Source organism: Salmo salar, chromosome 16 (genome assembly GCF_965601325.2).
Source record: "Salmo salar chromosome 16, fSalSal1, whole genome shotgun sequence".
NCBI lineage: Eukaryota > Metazoa > Chordata > Actinopteri > Salmoniformes > Salmonidae > Salmo > Salmo salar.
In genome coordinates, this window is record NC_138306.1 from 11272369 (window position 1) to 11293364 (window position 20996).

The 20996-nt window shown below is 41.0% G+C and overlaps 1 protein-coding gene across 1 annotated transcript in view; it reads left to right on the forward strand.

Moving 5' to 3' along the window:
• LOC106573258 (terminal nucleotidyltransferase 4B) overlaps positions 1–13053 on the forward strand; it is a 46960-nt gene extending 33907 nt beyond the window's left edge. The window contains exons 9-12 of the mRNA XM_014148166.3: positions 6553–6656; positions 6808–6977; positions 7277–7423; positions 10603–13053. Of these exons, the coding sequence (XP_014003641.1) occupies positions 6553–6656; positions 6808–6977; positions 7277–7423; positions 10603–10788 (607 nt within the window). The 3' untranslated portion in view covers positions 10789–13053. The remainder of the gene's footprint in view (positions 1–6552; positions 6657–6807; positions 6978–7276; positions 7424–10602) is intronic.
• Positions 13054–20996: the final 7943 nt, after the last annotated feature.

Below are 20996 nucleotides of genomic sequence, written 5' to 3' on the forward strand. Positions count from 1 at the left end.
CCAGGGTAGCTTCAAAAGACAACACAAGCTAATACTTCTCTGACGCAATTATCATTTGTTTTACAGAGCTAATAGAAGAATGTAGCTAGCTACATAAGCACAATTGTGTATAACACCATAAAGGTTATGAAATAAGTAACGTTACCTCACGTGCGCGGTTATAAGGAATACACACATACATTATGCTCCTTACATACAGTGAGCTACAGTAGAAACGACATAATACGACATACAGAAACTATTATAACATAATAAGGCACTAATTTTGATAGAAACGCACATGTCCAAAGTTATTATCATGTAGTAATGAAAACAACAATGAAGGCAATGCGGGTACCAGCTGGAAAATTTGAAAAAGTTTGTGCAGGTCCTGTTCTGACTGGAGATGCGAAAATGTCTTCATACTTGATCTGCGGAAACAATGGGGAAGTGCTTGCGAGCATTTGTCCAGCTCAGTAATGCCTAAAAAAATGTATTGGCCGCAAAAGTGAAATGGCCTACTTTTATATGAATCAATGACGAGGCAAAACACACCTCAATTCAAACTGTTAGAAAATAAAACAAGTTAGAAAATCATTTGAAATTGACAAGTTGAAACAGCCTATAAATAAACGCAGGCAGCGTGCCTTGGTTTGAGGGCATGACACATTCCATGGCACATGGTTTATGAACTGATATGTAAAACGACGGCGGATTCAGAACTTAAATTATTATACAAAATTCTTGCAACCAATAGAATGTTATATGCAGTAGCAGTCAAAAGTTTGGACACCTACTCATTCAAGGGTTTTTCTTTGTTTACTATTTTATACATTGTAGAAAATAGTGAAGACATCAAAACTGTGAAATAACACATGGAATCATGTAGTAACTAAAAAAATGTTAAACAAATCTAAATATGTTTTATATATGAGATTCTTCAAATAGCCACCCTTTGCCTTGATGACAGATTTGCACACGCTTGGCATTCTCTCAACCAGCTTCACGAGGTAGTCACCTGGAATGCATTTTAATTAACAGGTGTGCTTTCGTAAGTTCATTTGTGGAATTTCTTTCCTTCTTAAAACCTGTTTAGGATAGGGGGCAGTATTTTCACGGCCGGATAAAAAACATACCCGATTTAATCTGGTTATTACTCCTGCCCAGAAACTAGAATATGCATATAATTGTTTGATTTGGATAGAAAACACCCTAAAGTTTCTAAAACTGTTTGAATGGTGTCTGTGAGTATAACAGAACTCATATGGCAGGCCAAAACCTGAGAAGATTGCATACAGGAAGTGCCCTCTCTGACCATTTCTTGGCCTTCTATAGCCTCTTTATGGAAAATAGAGGATCTCTGCTGTAACGTGACATTTTCTAAGGCTCCCATAGGCTCTCAGAAGGCGCCAGAACGGGGAATGATGACTCTGCAGTCCCTGGGCGAAAAACAGTAGCGCATTTAGAAAGTGGTCGATCTGAGAACAATGACACGGGCGTGCGCGTGCACGTGAAGACACCATTTTCTATTTTCAGTCTTTTGACTGAAAATAGCGTTTGACATGCTTCGAAGTACGGTAATGGAATATTTTGATTTTTTTTGTCACGAAACGCGCCGGCGCGTCACCCTTTGTTCTTGCGTTCAAGACACTATCCAAACGCAGCTATTTGGATATAACTATGGATTATTTGGAACCAAAACAACATTGGGTGTAAAGTAGAAGTCCTGGGAGTGCATTCTGACGAAGAACAGCAAAGGTAATCCAATTTTTCTTATAGTAAATCTGAGTTTGGTGAGTGCCAAACTTGGTGGGTGTCAAAATAGCTAGCCTGTGGTGGCCGAGCTATCTACTCAGAATATTGCAAAATGTGCTTTCACCGAAAAGCTATTTTAAAATCGGACACCGCGATTGCATAAAGGAGTTCTGTATCTATAATTCTTAAAATAATTGTTATGCTTTTTGTGAACGTTTAATTGTGAGTAATTTAGTAAATTCACCGGAAGTTTTCGGTGGGTATGCTAGTTCTGAGCATCACATGCTAATGTAAAAAGCTGGTTTTTGATATAAATATGAACTGGATTGAACAAAACATGCATGTATTGTATAACATAATGTCCTAGGAGTGTCATCTGATGAAGTTCATCAAAGGTTAGTGCTGCATTTAGCTGTGGTTTTGGTTTTTGTGACATTATATGCTAGCTTGAAAAATGGGGTATTTCTGGCTGGGTACTCTCCTGACATAATCTAATGTTTTGCTTTTGTTGTAAAGCCTTTTTGAAATCAGACAATGTGGTTAGATAAAGGAGAGTCTTGTCTTTAAAATGGTGTAAAATAGTCGTATGTTTGAAAAATGGAAGTTTTTGGATATTTGAGGAGTTTGTAATTCGCGCCACGCCCTATCATTGGATATTGGCGAGGCGTTCCACTAGCGGAACATCTAGATGTAAGAGGTTAACCTCTTGAGGATAAAATCCCGTTAACGGGATTGGTTGGACAACAACCAGTGAGAGAGCACGGCGCGAAATTCAAAAAAATAATAATCTCAAAATTAAAATTCAAGTATTATACGGCATTTTAAAGATAACCCCCTCGTTAATCCAATCACATTGTCGGATTTCAAAAAGGCTTTACGGTGAAAGCAAAACATTAGATTATTATAGCATAGCACATTAGCAAAAAAATAAAAGCCATTTTCCAAGCACGGATAGCTGTCACAAAACCAGATATACAGCTAAAATGAAGCACTAACCTTTGACAATCTTCATCAGATGACACTCCTAGGACATCATGTTAGACAAAACATGCATTTTATGTTCGATCAAGTTTATATTTATATCCAAAAACCCAATTTTTACATTGGCGCGTGATGTTCAGAAAATGTTTTCTCCACATAACCGCCGGTGAATAGGCACATACATTTACAGAAGAACTCATAAACGTTGACAAAATGTACAACAATTATTTAAAGAATTAGAGATAATCTACTCCTTTATGCAACCACTTTGTCAGATTTCAAAATAACTTTACGGAAAAAGCACATTGTTCAATATTCTGAGTACAGAACTTAGCCTTCAGTGCTAAGCTATACAGTTAGCCTACAACCACGACGTCGACAAATCTCAAAAAATATGTTCGAAATATTTACTTACCTTTGCTGATCTTCGGCGGAATGCACTCGGATGGGCACCCACTTCCACAAGAAAGCTTCATTTGTTCTGCAAAGTGCATTATTTATGTCCAAATATCTCAGTTTTGTTGACCCATCCAGAACACTTTACAATGCCATGTGGCGTGGACGCAAATCCATAGACGAAATGTTCAAAGTTCCATTACCGTTTGTAGAAACGCGTCAAATGATGTTTACAATCAATCCTTTAGGGTATTTTTTTACGTCAAATTGCGATAATTTTACAACCGGGCAATAGGTATTCATCCCAGAAGAAAAATAAAAAACAACGAAGTCATGTGCACGCGCGCCATAAGACACCTGTCCTCAGACTGGCCAGTGATTGACTGAGCCATAATTTTCTGCCCGGTAACAGGTGACGGATGAAACCAGTTCCTAAAGATTGTTGACAGCCAATGGAAGAGTTAGGAGGTGCAACGTAAATCCTATGTCACTGTAGTTTTTCAAGGGATTCAAAAGAAAAACTACATTTCTAATTTCCCCCACTTCCTGATTACATTTTTCTCCGTTTTTTTGCCTGCCATATGAGTTCTGTTATACTCACAGACACCATTCAAACAGTTTTAGAAACTTCAGAGTGTTTTCTATCCAAATCTACTAATAATATGCATATTCTATTTTCTGGGCCAGAGTAGTAACCTGTTTAAATTGGGTACGTTTTTCATCCGGCCGTGAAAATACTGCCCCCTAGCCCCAATTAAAACTTCTTGGTGACAGGGGGCAGTATTCGGACATTCAGATGAATAACGTGCCCAAATTAAACTGCCTGCTACTCGGGCCCAGAAGGTAGGATATGCATATTATTAGTAGATTTGGATGGAAAACACTCTGAAGTTTCTAAAACTGTATGAATGATGTCTGTGAGTATAACAGAACTCATATGGCAGGCAAAAACCTGAGAAAAAATCCAACCAGGAAGTGGTTTGTAGTTTTTTAACTGATTGCCTTTCCAAACTACAGTGTCTGTGGGGTCATTTTGCACTTCCTAAGGCTTCCACTAAATGTCAACAGTCTTTAGAACCTTGTTTCATGCTTCTACTGTTACTGGGAAGAGAATAAGAGCTGTCTCAAGCCTGAGACCAACAAGTTGTTTACTGCGCGGTGACGCAGGCACGCCGTTCCTTCTTTTTCCTCTGTAATGAATACGCTATTGTCCGGTTGGAATATTAATAATACCTTAAGGATTGATTGTAAACATCGTTTGACATGTTTCTACAAACGGTAATGGAACTATTTGACTTTTTGTCTCGGGTTTTGTGCTCACGCATTATGCCTTTGGATTAGTGATCTGAACGCGCGAACAAAACGGAGGTATTTGGATATAAATATGGAGTTTATCGAACAAAACGAACATTTCCTGTGGGAGTCCTGGGAGTGCATTCCGACAAAGATCAGCGAAGATTTATAATACTATTTCTGAGTTTAGTTGACTCCAGAACTTGGCGGGTAACTGTATAGCTTGCTTTGATGGCTGAGCTCTGTACTCAGAATATTGAACAATGTGCTTCGCCGTAAAGCTATTTTGAAATCTGACACAGCGGTTGCATTAAGGAGAAGTGTATCTATAATTCTTTCAATAACTGTTGTAAATTTTATCAACGTTTATGATGAGCATTTTTGTAAATTGATGTGCTCATTCACCGGCAGTTTTGGAGGCAATACATTTTCTGAACATCGCACGCCAATGTAAAATGGGGTTTATGGATATAAATCATAACTTTATCGAACAAAACATACATGTAACATTGAGTCCTGGGAGTGTCATCTGATGAAGATCATCAAAGGTTAGTGATTAATTTTAGCTGTATTTCTGGTTTCTGTGACGCCTCTCCTTGCTTGGAAAATGGCTGTGTGGTTTTTCTTGTTTAGGCGCTGTCCTAACATATCTAATGTTATGCTTTCGCCGTAAAGCCTTCTTGAATCGGACAATGTGGTTGGATTAATGAGAATCATATCTTTAAAATGGTGTATAATACCTGTGTGTGAGAAATTTGAATTATGAGATTTTTGTTGTTTTGAATTTGTCGCCCTGCTATTTCACTGGCTGTTGGCAGTGTGTACCGCGGGTGGAACGCTAGCGTCCCACATGTCCCAGAGAGGTTAATGCGTTTGAGCCAATCAGTTATGCTGTGACAAGGTAGGGGGGTATACAGAAGATGGCCCTATTAGGTAAAAGACAAAGTCCATATTATGGCAAGAACAGCTCAAATAAGCAAAGAGAAACGACAGTCCATCATTACTTTAAGACGGTAATGTCGGTCAATACGGAACATTTCAAGAACTTTGAAAGTGCAGTCGCAAGAACCTTCAAGCGCTATGATAAAACTGGGTCTCATGAGGATTGCCACAGGAAAGGAAGACCTAGAGTTACCTCTGCTCTAGAGGATAAATTCATTAGAGTTACCAGCCTCAGAAATTACAGCCCAAATAAATGCTTCACAGAGTTCAAGTAACAGACATATCTCAACATCAACTGTTCAGAGGAGACTGTGTGAATCAGGCCTTCATAGTCAAATTTCTGCAAAGAAACCACTACTAAAGGACACCAATAAGAAGAAGAGACTTGCTTTAGACCGGTGGAAATCTGTCCTTTGGTATGATGAGTCCAAATTTGAGGGTTTTGGTCCCAACCGTCGTGTCTTTGTGAGGCGGATGATCTCCACATGTGTGGTTCCCACCGTGAAGCATGGAGGAGGAGGTGCTTTGCTGGTGACACTGTCAGTCATTTATTTAGAATTCAAGGCACACTTAACCAGCATGGCTACCACAGCATTCTGTAGCGATATGCCATCCCTTCTGGTTTGCTCTTAGTGGGGACTATCATTTGTTTTTAAACAGGACAATGACCCAAAATACACATCCAGGCTCTGCATGGGCTATTTGACCAAGAAGGAGAGTGATGGTGTGCTGCATCAGATGACCTGGCCTCCACAATCACCCTACTTCACCCCAATTGAGATGGTTTGGGATGAGTTGAACTGCAGAGTGAATGAAAAGCAGCTAAGTGCTCAGCATATGTGGGAACTCCTTCAAGACTGTTGGAAAAGCTGGTTGAGAGAAGCTGGTTGAGAGAATTCCAAGAGTGTGCAAAGCTGTCATCAAGGGTGGCTACTTTGAAGAATCCAAAATATATTTTGATTTGTTTAACACTTTCTTGGTTACTACATGATACATGATATGTGTTATTTCATAGCTTTAATGTCTTCACTATTGTTCTACATTGTAGAAAATAATGAAAAACCCTTCAATGAATAGGTGTGTCCAAACTTTTGACTGGTACTGTATATATTTTTTGTTACAATATTAAGTGGGGAAAAAGATTGCACATGTACGTGTGTCCACTTTTCCAACCTGTGGTAATATTGTTTTTTGTGTGTCCTGCAGTATACTGGGCAGAATAATCCGGGTGACTCAGGAAGTGGCAGAATACAGGGACTGGATCACCATGAAGTGGGCTGATCTATCACTGAACTCCCTGACCTTAAACGGTAAGGAGATGAGACATTTTAGAGCCCATTTTATTTTATATAATTGTTTTTTAATAGATTTTCACAATTATCCAGTCCAAGTACAGCACTATATCAAAATAGTGTAAACTTTGCTAACCCCACATTTCTTACCGTTTCCCCTATGTCACAGGAAATGATGTCACGTTGCTGGTGGAGCCTCAGCAGACGTACGAATGCAACAACAATCTCTCTGAGGAAGGGGCGGAATCACCAAGCTCCTCCTCTCCTCCTCCTTCCTCTCCATCCTCCTCTTCATCATCCCCCTCGCCGCAGTCTTCATCAGCTAGCTCCAGCGATGCTGTGGGTGCCTTGTGAAACTGAGCATGTTCTCTCCACACACTTTGCACCTTAAAGACCAGGGGCTGTATGTGTCAAGTGATACTCTGAGACGCTTAATACCTACAGCCCCAGTGCTGACCTTTCCTTTGCAACTATGATGTAAAATCTCTAAAGATAGCTCTAAAATATTTTTCTAACTAGTAGTTAGTCTATCAGAAAGGTCCCTTAGGCAATCTACCCTTTCATGTGTTAGCAGTTTGAGATACCTGTCTTTAAACTGTATTTTGCACATGTTTGATTGGATGCTCTGAAATCTCCAGGATTCGGACGGAAGCCCCTGTAAAACTGTGTTGCCGCGTGGTAGGCGGGGCTTATCCGCACACAGAGCTGCCCCCCTAGGATTGACCAATCACAGGGCTACAAGTTCCTCTTCCGGAAGCCACGTGAGCCATTCGAACAAGAGCAAGGTAGGTGACTAACTATAGCATTGGTCACCAACCGGTCGGTCGCGATCGACTGGTCGATCTCCAAGGCATTTGTAGTCGATCACCAAACATTTCTGTAAAAAAACAGCAATGATAAAACCTTGCATTCGTATTTTTTTTTTTTTTCGTTTAGCTCTGTTGGCGGTAGGTTCACATGATTCAGCAGCCCTAGTGCCAGGAAGGCAAAGTGTTCCCATTTTGAATCATTTCATGTGTCTGAAGGTAGAACTCTGCTTACCCTGCAGGCCCACTGTGGCCAATCCGATAGCTCAGATCTCTGTGTCTGCACAGTTTCCTCAAGCCATTTGTTGTAAAAAGAAGCCTCTAGTACACAGCAAATTCAAAACTTGACTAGAGAGATTCAATGAATACAGCAAAGAGCTGTTGTTTTTTTAAAGTAAGTTCATGTTTAAGTTGTTATTCAGCACCGTCACCTTGTTCAACACTTTTATAAGCCATAAAATGTGTGTTCTCCATACTTTCACTCATGCTACAACCAGTACTGCAGCTGCAATGAGTGAGTATAGCAAAGTGTTTCGATAAGCTTGAGTTGTTATTATTAGAGGCAGAGGCTTGTCTTTTTTAGTATTGAGGAATATTTCACTTTCTCTGGTCATAAGAGTAGCAACTTGAATTGCTGCACGAGGCCGAAATAATGCAGTGCGACTTGAGTTTCACCATCAGCTGGAAGACTTTTTCTCGGTGAGAGTGGAGGTACGGTGAGTCGGGTGAGGCAGCCTCACCGTTGTTCTCCTCTCTCCCTCCCCTCAGACTGGCCATCAGATGCAGGCCATCACACCAGTAAAATGTTTAAAAATCGAATTATTATGCTCACTTAGCTCTGCCTCACATTGTTTTTATATGATTTCAAAATGGTCTGGGAAGAACAACATAAGAATAGCCAATATGCAGTGATAATGTATTGGGCCTATAGCCTACTGCACACACTTCATTACTACAGAACAGTTTTTTATAAGTTAATGTTGCATAGGCTTGTGTTTTTTAAGTCATGTTAAAAAAGAATCGGAGCAGTAGATTTCGGCTTGCTTTTGGACTTAAAGTGATCTTGATTCAGAAAAGGTTGGTGACCACTGAACTATAGGGTCGTTCCCCTAAATAAGGGCCTTTTGCGTCCCTTTAATATCTTAATTCAGCACCAATATTGCATTTTTTAAAGCCTGTTTTATTCAGTGAAGTGCCCTTTTTAATATAGACCACATGGAAAATTAAATAAATCAGACTTGCTAAAGTGCCAAAATTCAACACCGTGACTTTTACGAAGACCCACTTAACCCCGAAATTTCTCCAAGTTCCCTTTGCCAGTCAACTTCAGTACAACATACTATGGGGAGTCGCACTTTCGCGACTTCGGTTGAAGGATCTACAATGAAATCTGCGCCTCGCTAGAAGCCAACCTTCCACAGGTGATAAGCATGAGGCTTGGATTCATTTCTTCAATTATGCCGCTTTTCTGTTAACAGGAACAATTCACGCTACTAAAACAAACAATTGGAACTCGAGACTGTCTTTCGTTACGCCAACTAAACTGTCCCTTAGTGTTAGAACATGATCTCCCACTGGATGTTGTGGGCTGAAGTTTGTATGGTTCTCAAGTTTCCTAATCATAAACAATTAGTTATTCTTTTAGTGCAGCTGGTGGCCACACCGACTGTTACTTTTGATTTTGACCCTCCCCCTTTGTTCAGGGACACATTATTCAATTTCTGTTAGTCATAAACGCAGTTGACAGTGAGAGGATGTTTCTTTTTTGGCTGAGTTTAGCAGCAAGAGGCAATGCTTACCTAGCAGTGTACGCGCCCACTCCACCAGGGGTCTGTCAGCGTCTTGGGCATTGTTTAAAGTGTTGACTATAGGAGATATTTGTGATGCGGGGAGTTGGGCATCACCACACACTTTCAGATTTTATCACTGGGATGTGACTGCTCCCAGTGTAGCCCACAGCATGCTTACGGCTGGGTCAGAGAAAAGTCACTAGGCAACGCAATACCCAGACTTCCGCATCTGGCAGGGTCAGGTCTGGGTGGTCTGCCATGGAGCATTTTCATTTAGTATCTGTTGGGGTCCGTATGGGGCGTGATTATATTTCCCCATAATATGTTGTACCGACATTGAATGACTGAAAGGTAAAGTAACGTTATGACTCTAACTACTTTTCCCTGAAGGAGGGAATGAGCTACATCTGTTTGGACCCGCGCCGCCCGTTCCTGGGCTCGGTGAAGAGCGGTATTAAATTAAAGGAATGAAACCGAGCCTCACGCTTATCACCTGTGGAAGGCGGGGACTTCCAGCGAGGCGCGGACTTCACTGGCCTGGACAGGTGTTATTGTAGATACTTCAACAGAAGTAGTGAGAGTGCAACTCCCCATAGTATGTTGTATGTAATTTCCCTACTTCAGGGAACAGTAGTTATAGTCATAACATTATGTTTTCACCATCATTGCAAAGCCATAGTTTTGCTTTTACAAAGTCATTTCTGAATGTTATTTATTTCATGACATTAGTGATTAATTTACATCTGTCCCTCATTTTAAGGTCAACCCTGTTATGTGAACTGAACTTTCATTTTAATATGGTATTTTCTTTCAAAAGAGACATTGAACATCTAATAGTCAAATCATAGTGTAAAAGCAGGTGAGCTGGTTCTACTCTTTTTGGCCCTTTTCTGGTGTTTTGTGGTGGAAAACTGAGCATCAACCCCGTTACTCATAGATAGACAGGCTATAATGTTTTAACTATTTCAAAATTAAGCTTGCATTCAATTGCGTCTTTTCAGAAGTGGATTTATGGCTGATTTAAGATGAAATCGTCAACCTGTTACTTTATTTGCTATTTAATAGGCACTTATTATAGTATTTTTTTTTTTTTTACATTTAACCTCATCAAATGGAAATACACCGTTTTTTGAAGTTTAACATATGCTCTTTATGACAATGTTAAAATGTGGTGATATCCCGTTTTTTTCCCCCCCAAGTTGCACATCTCAAAAGGCACCGAATTGGTGGAACCAACCCTATATCAGACAAGCTTTAGTGTTAACTTACCACACATCCATGTATGTCACACTAAATGTTATTCCAAGACAAATTTCCCATCAGGGGACAATACAGTTCATCTTGTCTTATGTGTTTTCCTGGCAACAGGTGGACAGAGAAAGTTTGACATCTCGTCAGAACAGCCATGCCAACACACAGCCAAGCACAGAAACAGGACAGTCGTCAGGCAGGAACCACCAAGGCAGCAGGCGGAGCTGTCCTGGCAGGAGGAGGAAACCCCAGCCTCAGCACCAACGCAAACTTGCGCCTGCAGTGGAGGATCTCTGTAGATAGGATGCGCCATGTCACAGAACTCAACTCCACTCTCTGTGCTGCCGAAACGGTGGCGATCGAGTTACTCTTACCAGGGCTTTTGGTAGTGATATTTTTAAAGCCAAGTTGGAAGGAGATTCCTCCTTTTTCTGTTAGTTGAATGGGCAGATTGACGCTATCCTCGTCTTGAGGGCATAGTCTTTCTGTAATATGAACACACTGCCCATTGGAGGAAGGTCGTCGAGCCTGATCAGTTGTTCCTGTACTTTATCAGTGGCAATACACCCTGGTGCATTGGTTGGGTCTAGAACCTACTGGCAATTCAACTTTACAGCATAAATGACAATGGAAAATGTATGGTATAAAACTATGGATATTATTGCTATATTGGGCAAAATGCTTGCACTGAGAAAATGAGTTGTTGAAAATGTACGTATTTCAGCAACTCATCTACATTTGCAATTGAAAAAGTAGAGCAAAATGTTATTTAAAAAGGCAAAATGGAGGTTGGAGGGAGAAAAAAAAAAACATTGGATAGGGATTGTATATTTTTCACCAGCTGAATTAAAATGAATATCGATTTGCCATCTCTCCTGGACTGGGCCAAGTGTAGGTTCTAAGTGCCAACTCCAACCATCAGCAAAATAGATTACTACACTACTATGTATGAGAGCACAAGATCACGAAAGGATCAGGCCAAGGGATCAGCCCAAATGGACCAGTTTCAGTGCATAAAGGGGATGATTTTTGTAATGATCTGTTCAATGGCTATTTCACAATACTGTTTAATCACCGTAATAGCTTACAGTCTAATGTACCTACTGGTAGAATACAAAATGCCACAATATCTGCAATTTGCAAACTTCCTGTACATGAAAACATCAATACTCCACTATTTTGCCTATTACAAAATTATTTGTATTTGTTTATGTATTTATTTTTTTAGTATATTTATATGAATCTATAAATGTTAAGCCCTATGGATGGAAAGCTTAGGAATAGCCTGTATGCGTGTGTAAGAGATGGTTCAGATGCACATTTTGTGCCGAATATCTCAGACGCCTGTGTTCTAAAAGTCTTACACCCCAGATAGGTTTTGGAAATAGTGTCTAACACTTTGCTCTTACTTATCCAGTGCTTTCAGACCACTGATTGAAAGTCATTGGCTTTGTTCAATTTCTGTCTCTAGCTCTTACTTCTTCCTGTCTGGCTTTTATATGAAAGGATTGGACTGGATGTAAACAATATGGTGATAGTTCCTCTAAGCTTTTAAAGAGGGTGAGTGCAGCTTCTTCCAAGTTGCTTTCACCCATCTAATCCTTTGAGATCCGCCAAAAGAATATAGGCCTAACTTTGACAGTGCAAATAAATTGTGCTACTGTTAATTGAGAACATTATACACCTTACACTGCATTCATTTTAAAGTTGCATACAGTTTCAACAAGAGCACTACTTTTGACGTTATCAAAATGGCAGGTTGACGTTTATTGGGATGAATCCTCTCCTGGAGGCAGAGCGATTTCTGATAAGGTTAGCAGTGTGGTTGGGGTTAGGGTTGAAGTCAGATGTTGACTGTGGCTGTGCCAGCTAGTGACTAGCCTGCAGTGGCCTCCAGTACATGAGTCATCCCAATAAATTCCAGCACCAAAATGTCACTAAGGGTTGGGCCACTGTTAGTCCTAGCATTTTCTTTTGTTCCCAAAATTGGTCCTCACAAAACATTTTGTGTGCAGTCCAGACATTTGTTCCAACCTTCAAGATAGCTCATTGTTTTACAAGTGATAATATATTGTAAAAGAAATGCATATTTTCCCATTGCCTGTTCTTTATTATATGTGATTAGAATATAACAAAATTCATGACTAAGGAATGTGTTGTTTTTTTCCCCGTTTGTCTTTCACTGCAAATTTGTTCATGTGCTCACTGCTCAATCATTTCAACACTGAATTGGTTTTTCAAGCAGACAAGCCACCATCAAAAATCCTAAAAGTCAACATTTCTCTCCACTCTCCAACCATGACTGAATTTGAAGTGGAAAAAGGTTTTATTGCTGTGAACAGTAAAGCTGTTTTGTAGAATGGTAATTTCCTTATTTTTTCTTAGCATTGTCTACAGCAAATGTACAATCCCTGCATTGAAGTTGTATTTTCATATGATTATTGATATTATTTAGCTAATTATATTTTTGTGGAAGATGAATAGATATAAATGTCAAGACCCTGAGGGTAAAAGTGGCAAGTGGGGAAAATGTAAGTCTCTCATTATTAAAATAAACTTTTGAAAGAACTGCTGGTCTGTCTGCATTTACATGTCCCATTTAGCACTCTTTTGAAAACGTTCTCCCCAGTTGAAGTTTTCCACAACTCTCCCATTGACATCATAAAATATTTTACAAGAAAGTATAAATTGTGCACCAAAGAACAGTGAGTGAGGGAGAAGAGCCAATAATGAGCCGAATGAGATACCATTAAATGCCTACCATTGAACGTCTGACTGACATGTCGTGATACCAACAACTGACTAACGTCTGCGTGACACCTGCATCTTAAATAGCATTGAGCTATATTGTTAATCTGCAGGCTATTATAATACCATAAAATTCAACTGCGTGAGGGTCTACTAATACAATTAGATTGTATTTATACTGAACAAAAATATAACCGCAACATGTAAAGTGTTGGTCCCATGTTTCATGACCTGATATAAAAAATCCCAGAAATGTTCCATAAGCACAAAATTATTTACCTTAAATTTACATCCCTGTTAGTTAGCATTTCTCCTTTGCCAAGATAATCCATCCACCTGACAGGTGTGGCATATCAAGAAACTGATTAAACAGCATGATCATTACACAGCTGCACCTTGTGCTGGGGACAATTAAAGGTCACTCTAAAATGTGCAGTTTTGTCACAACACAATGCCACAGATGTCTCAAGTTTTGAAGGAGCGTTCAATTGGCATGCTGACTGCATGAATGTCCACCAGAGCTGTTGCCAGAAAATGTAATGTTAATTTCTCTACCATAAGCTGCCTTCAACGTCGTTTTAAAGAATATGGCAGTACGTTCAACTGGCCTCAGAACAGCAGACCACATGTGGGCGAGCGGTTTGCTGATGTCAAAGTTGTAGAAAGACTGCCCCATGGTAGCGGTGGGGTTATGGTATGGGCAGGCATAAGCTACGGACACCGAACACAATTGCATTTTATCCATGGCAATTTGAATGCACAGAAATAATGTGACGAGATCCTGAGGCCCATTGTGAGGCCCATTTTTTTCAAGATATCTGTGACCAACAGATGCATATCTGTATTCCCAGGCATGTGAAATCCAGGGGCCAGTAAAATCCATGAAATTGTTGCATGTTGCGTTGACATTTTTTTCAGTGTATATATTAAACCTTTTGGTCAATTCAAAATGTAACTGCCATTGCAATTTAAAAACCAATTGCCAATTCATTCCGGCATGACAACGCAATAGGACAGTGGTTGAATCAACTTGCAAGTAAGCACTTCATTTTTTTAAAGTATCAAGGTAAGCAAAGTTGGTTATTTAATTTAAAAAATATGTAGCCAAAGTCATATGATAAACTATAGACTAGATAAATAAAGTTTCATTGTTATTAGAATGTTAGCACATTTGTAAGCTAGCTGCTAACTTAGCTAGCTAAACAGAAAAAGCTAGGCTACTTTAATTTGTCACTTTACAAGCTGGCCAGCTAGCTAACTCTTTCAAATAAATGTCATTTTTTATTAAGGGATACACTAAAGAGAATTACAGACCCAGCCAGACATTGGCAATTAGCTAAGTCTTTATTTCAGGGCGCAACTTTCACTGGGGACCAGGGGGACATGACCCCCCCCCCCCCCCCCGTTCCTTTTTGTCCCCCAGTTTTATCATTGCACTGTGATAAACTCGGCTGACATTTTCAACTTGTCCCTGACCGAGTCTGCAATACCAACATCTTTCAAGCAGACCACCGTAGTCCCTGTGCTGAAGAACACCAAGGTAACCTGCCGAAATGACTACCGACCCGTAGCACTCACATCTGTAGCCATGAAGTGCTTTGAAAGGCTGGTCATGGCTCACATCAACACTATTATCCCAGAAAGCCTAGACCCCCTCCAATTTTCATACCGCCCCAACTGATCCACAGATGACGCAATCTCTATTGCACTTCGCACTGCCCTTTCCCTCCTGGAAAAAAAGGAACACCTATATGACAATGCTATTCATTAACTACCGCTCAACGTTCAACACCATAGTGCCCTCAAAGCTCATCACTAAGCTAAGGATCCTGGGAATAAACTCCTCCCTCTGCAATTGGATCCTGGACTTCCTGGTGGGCCGTCCCCAGGTGGTAACGACACATCTGCCACGCTGATCCTCAACACGGGTGCCTCTCAGGGGTGCATGCTCAGTCCGCTCCAGAACTCCCTGTTCACCCACGACTGCATGGCCAAGCATGACTCCAACACCATCATTAAATTTGCCAACTACACAACAGTGGTAGGCCTGATCACCGACAACGATGAGAAAGCCTATAGGGAGGAGGTCAGAGAGCTGGCAGTGTGGTGCCAGGATAACAACCTCTCCCTCAATGTGATCAAGACAAAGGAGATGATTGTAGACTACAGGAAAAGTAGGACCGAGCACGCCCCCATTCTCATTGACATGTCTGTAGTGAAGCAGGTTGAGAGCTTCAAGTTCCTTGGTGTCCACATCACCAACAAACTATCATGGTCCAAACACACCAAAACAGTTGTGAAGAGGGCACAACAATGCCTATTCCCCCTCAGGAGACTGAACGAATTTGGCATGGGTCCTAAGATCCTCAAGAAGTTCTACAGCTGCACCATCGAGAGGATCCTGACTGGTTGCATCACCGCCTGGTATGATAACTGCTCAGCCTCCGACCGCAAGGCACTAGAGAGGGTAGTGCGTACGGCCCAGTACATCACTTGGGCCAAGCTTCCTGCCATCCAGGACCTCTATACCAGGCGGTGTCAGAGGAAGGCCCAAAAAATTGCCATAGACTCCAGCCACCCTAGTCATAGACTGTTCTCTCTGCTACCGCACAGCAAGCGGTAGTGGAGCACCAAGTCTAGGTCCAAAAGGCTTCTTAACATCATCTACCCCCCAAGCCATAAGACTCCTGAACACCTAATCAAATGGCTACCCAGATTATTTGCATTGTAGTCGTCCCCCCACCCCCATTTTTAAGCTACTGCTTCTCTCTGTTTATTATCCATGCATAGTCACTTTACCTCTACCTACATGTACATATTATCTCAATTACCTAGACTAACCTGTTCCCCCGCACATTGACTCTGTACCGGTACCCCCTGTATATAGCCTTGCTACTGTTATTTTTTATTTTATTTTTTTACTTCAGTTTATTTTAGTAAATACTTAAACACTTTTTTTCTTAACTGCATTGTTGGTTAAGGGCTTGTAAGTAAGCATTTCACTGTAAGGTCTACACCTGTTGTATTCGGGGGCATGTGACAAATACAATTTGATTTGATTTGAACTCTGGAGCTCTGTCAGAGTGACCATCGGGTTCTTGGTCACCTCCCTGACCAAGGCCCTTCTCCATCGATTGCTCCGTTTGGCAGACATTTTTTGGTACCCATCCTCAGGTCTGTGACTGGACACAGTCCTCTGTCGGAGCTCTACGGACAATTCCTTCGACCTCATGGCATGGTTTTTGCTCAGACATGCACTGTCAACTTTGAGACCTTATGTACAGTAGTCAGGTGTATGCCTTTCCAAATCATGTCCAATCAATTGAATATACCACAGGTGGACTTAAACATCTCAAGGATGATCAATTGAAACAGGATGGATTTGAGCTCATTTTCGAGTGTCATAGCAAAGGGTCTGAATACTTATGTGAATAAGGTAATTCCGTTTTTTAGAATTCAAAAAATCTGTTTTCACTCTTTCATTATGGGGTATTGTGTGTAGATTGAAGTGAAAAAATAAATATTTCATCCATTTTAGATTAAGGCTGTAACGTAACAAAATGTGGAGAGAGTCAAGGGTCTGAATACTTTGTGAAGGCTGGCTGAATTCTGGCAAAGAGTATGTTATTTTATCACAGCATGTCTACAGATTGTCCCTGCTCCCTGTTTTTGTTTGCTTAGAAATGTAGATACTGGAGACTCGGCAGAAACTGTGTAACCTAGCATTTATAGCGGCTAAGAAAAGCATTGCCATTAATTGGAGGGTTGGTTATCCTCCCACAATGGATGGAATAAATATCAAGTTATGTATCACTAGATATGACTTATTACCAGATTTAGGGTATACTGTGCAACTTTCATAAGGTTTGGATGCCTTATTGGGAATAATGTACAACAAAAGGAGTCTGTATTTAAAACATGCTCACGTCAGGGGAGATACCTATTTAGGCAATCCCTAGCTGCTGGGCTGCTCAGTCCTGGCCCTGGGGGTCTGCCGTATTGTTGGTTGTCACTCTGGTCTTGGCCAAACATACCTGAAACCAATAATGAATATTTCACTAAGATCCTAAAGCTGAGTGGGATGTGTTGGGTTGAGGCGCTGCAGGGCCGTGGACCCCTAGGGGCAGGACGGGGTGACCCAGCTATATTGTGTGCAAGTAAAAAGAGCTCTACAGTACTATTACGCATGTGATATGAATTACATGGAGGGTCTACTGTTTCTGTGTATTATTGTGTGGGTTTATGTGTGTTTCCCTTGAGATATAAAAAATAAGATGGGAAGGAATTTGTTTTGGGGAGAGTTTAGGTATTGACTAGGCTGGTGGGGGGTAGAGCGTGCAGGCGGCTCAGGCTGGCTGTGCAGTCTGGCAGAAATTTGATACAAATAAAGTACAAAAAAAGTATTAAGACATCCTGTAAGTTGTTCATTTGTTGAGCTATTAAAACAGTTGCAACACAATACTGATTCAGAGGGGTTGGGTTAAATGGAAGACACATTTCAGTTGAATGCATTCAGCTGTACACCTGACTAGGTATCCCCCTTTTCCTTTCCCTATTGATTATTGTATCATTGATTTAGTTCAGTCTTATCAATCACTTAATCATATTTAATAAGGATCTCTTACCTAGCTTGATGACTGTGGGCCTTTTTGCTTACTTTTTGTTCTAAATCGAGATGGCTAGAAGGGCCATGGGTCATATTAGATTGTGTAGAAATGCAGGAAATTAGCTTTAGCTGTCCCAAAAAATGGGAGGACCCTCCGGCCAAGTTATGTCCCCGCCACTTCTAAAGCCCAAGGTGGGCCCATGGTTTATTTTACTTCAGTGTGGTGTCAACTGAGGGGACTAGCCTATGTTTCATAGCCATTTTCAAGACGTTTGCTGACTGAGAGGAGGTATAGTGCCTTCAGAAGTAATCAGACCCCTTGACATTTTTCACATTTTATTAAGTTACATCCTTATTCTAAAATTGATAAAATATCCTCAGCAATCTACACACAAAACCCGTAATGACAAATCAAATACAGGTTTTTAGACATTTTTGCAAATGTATTAAAAATAAAAACAGAAATGCCTTATTTACATAAGTATTCAGACCCTTTGCTATGAGACTTGAAATTGAGCTCAGGTGCGTCCTGCTTGATTGGAGTCCACGTGTGGTCAATTCAATTGATTGGACATGATTTGGAAAGGCACACACCTGTCTATATAAGGTCCCACAGTTGGCAGTGCATGTCACAGGAAAAACCAAGCCATAAGGTCGAAGGAATTGTCCGTAGAGATCCGAGACAGGATTGTGTCGAGGCACAGATCTGGGGAAGGGTACAAAAAAAATGTCTGCAGCTTTGAAGGTCCCCAAGAACACAGTGACCTCTGTCATTCTTAAATGGAAGAAGTTTGGAACCACCAAGACTCTTCCTAGAGCTGGCCACACGGCCAGAAGGGCCTTGGTCAGGGAGGTGACCAAGAACCCGATGGTCACTCTGACAGAGCTCCAGAGTTCCTCTGTGGAGATGGGAGAACCTTCCAGAAGGACAACCATCTCTGCAGCACTCCACCAATCAGGCCTTTATGGTAGAGTGGCCAGACGGATGCCACTCCCCAGTAAAAGGCACATGACAACTCACTTGGAGTTTGACAAAAGGCACCTAAAGACTCTCAAACCATGAGAAACAAGATTCTCTGGTCTGATCAAACCAAGATTGAACTCTTTGGCCTGAATGCCAAGTGTCACGTCTAGAGGAAACCTGGCACCATCCCTACAGCGTGGCATGGGGGTGGCAGCATCATGCTGTGGGGATGTTTTTCAGTGGCAGGGACTGGGAGTCTAGTCAGGATCGAGGCAAAGATGAATGAAGCAAAGTACAGAGAGATTCTTAATGAAAACCTGCTCCAGAGTGCTCAGGACCTCAGACTGGGGGCAAAGGTTCACCTTCCAACAGGACAACAACCCTAAGCACACAGCTAAGACACCACAGGAGTGGCTTCGGGACAAGTCTCTGAATGTCCTTGAGTGGCCGAACCAGAGCCTGGACTTGAACCTGATCGAACATCTCTGGAGAGACCTGAAAATAGCTGTGCAGCAACGCATTCTATCCAACCTGACAGAGCTTGAGGGATCTGCAGAGAAGAATGGGATAAACTCCCCAAATACAGGTGTGTCAAGCTTGTAGTGTCATACCTAAGAAGACTCGATGCTGTAATCGCTGCCAAAGGTGTTTGAACAAAGTACTGAGTAAAGGGTCTGAATACTTATGTAAATATAATAATTCAGTTCTTTTTTTTAAATATAAATGAGCAAAAATTTCAAAAAACTGTTTTTGCTTTGTCATTATAGGGTATTATGTGTAGATTGATGAGGGTGGAAAAAACGATTTAATCAATTTTAGAATAAGGCTGTAATTTAACAAAATGTGGAAAAAGTCAAGAGGTCTGAATACCTTCCGAATGCATGTATAAATTATTAAATTCCCTGTCTTAGGTCAGTTAGGATCACCACTTTATTTTAAGAATGTGAAATATCAGAATATTAGTTGAATGATTTATTTCAGCTTTTACTTCTTTCATCACATAACCAGTAGGTCAGAAGTTTACATACACTCAATTAGTATTTGGTAGCATTGCCTTTAAATTGTTTAACTTGGGTCAAACGTTTCGGGTAGCCTTCCACAAGCTTCCCACAATAAGTTGGGTGAATTTTGGCCCATTCCTCCTGACAGAGCTGGTGTAACTGAGTCAGGTTTGTAGGCCTCCTTGCTCACACATGCTTTTTCAGTTCTGCCCACAAATTTTCTATAGGATTGAGGTCATGGCTTTGTGATGGCCACTCCAATACCTTGACTTTGTTGTCCTTAAGCCATTTTGCCACAACTTTGGAAGTATGCTTGGGGTCATTGTCCATTTGGAAGACCCATTTGCAACCAAGCGGTAACTTCCTGACTGATGTCTTGAGATGTTGCTTCAATATTTCCACATCCACTTTCCTGCCTCATGATGCCTTCTATTTTGTGAAGTGCACCAGTCCCTCCTGCAGCAAAGCACACCCACAACATGATACTGCCACCCCCGTGCTTCACGGTTGGGATGGTGTTCTTCGGCATGCAAGCCTCGCCCTTTTTCCTCCAAACATAACGATGGTCATTATGGCCAAACAACAGTTATATTTTTGTTTCATCAGACCAGAGGACATTTCTCCAAAAAGTACCATCTTTGTCCCCATGTGCAGTTGCAAACTGTAGTCTGGCTTTTTATGGCGGTTTTGGAGCAGTGCCTTCTTCCTTGCTGAGCGGCCTTTCAGGTTATGTCGATATAGGACTCGTTTTACTGTGGATATAGATGCTTTTGTACCTGTTTCCTCCAGCATCTTCACAAGGTCCTTTGCTGCTGATCTGGGATTGATTTGCACTTTTCTCACCAAAGTACATGAATCTCTAGGAGACAGAACGCGTCTCCTTCCTGAGCGGTATGACGGCTGCGTGGTCCCATGGTGTTTATACTTGCGTACTATTGTTTGTACAGATTTTTTCTGAGGTCTTGGCTGATTTCTTTTAATTTTCCCATGATGAGGCACTGAGTTTGAAGGTAGGCCTTGAAATATTACTATTTAATAGTTGTAGCCATATTTTATAAATGGCACCATGCATGGTTCTATATTGAACCATTTTGGCTCAGTGAAAGAAGAAACTCTAGCACTATTAAAAGGGTTATACAGTATATCACTTTTAAGGGTTCCTTATATGAAGCAAGCCATTAAACCATTTTTG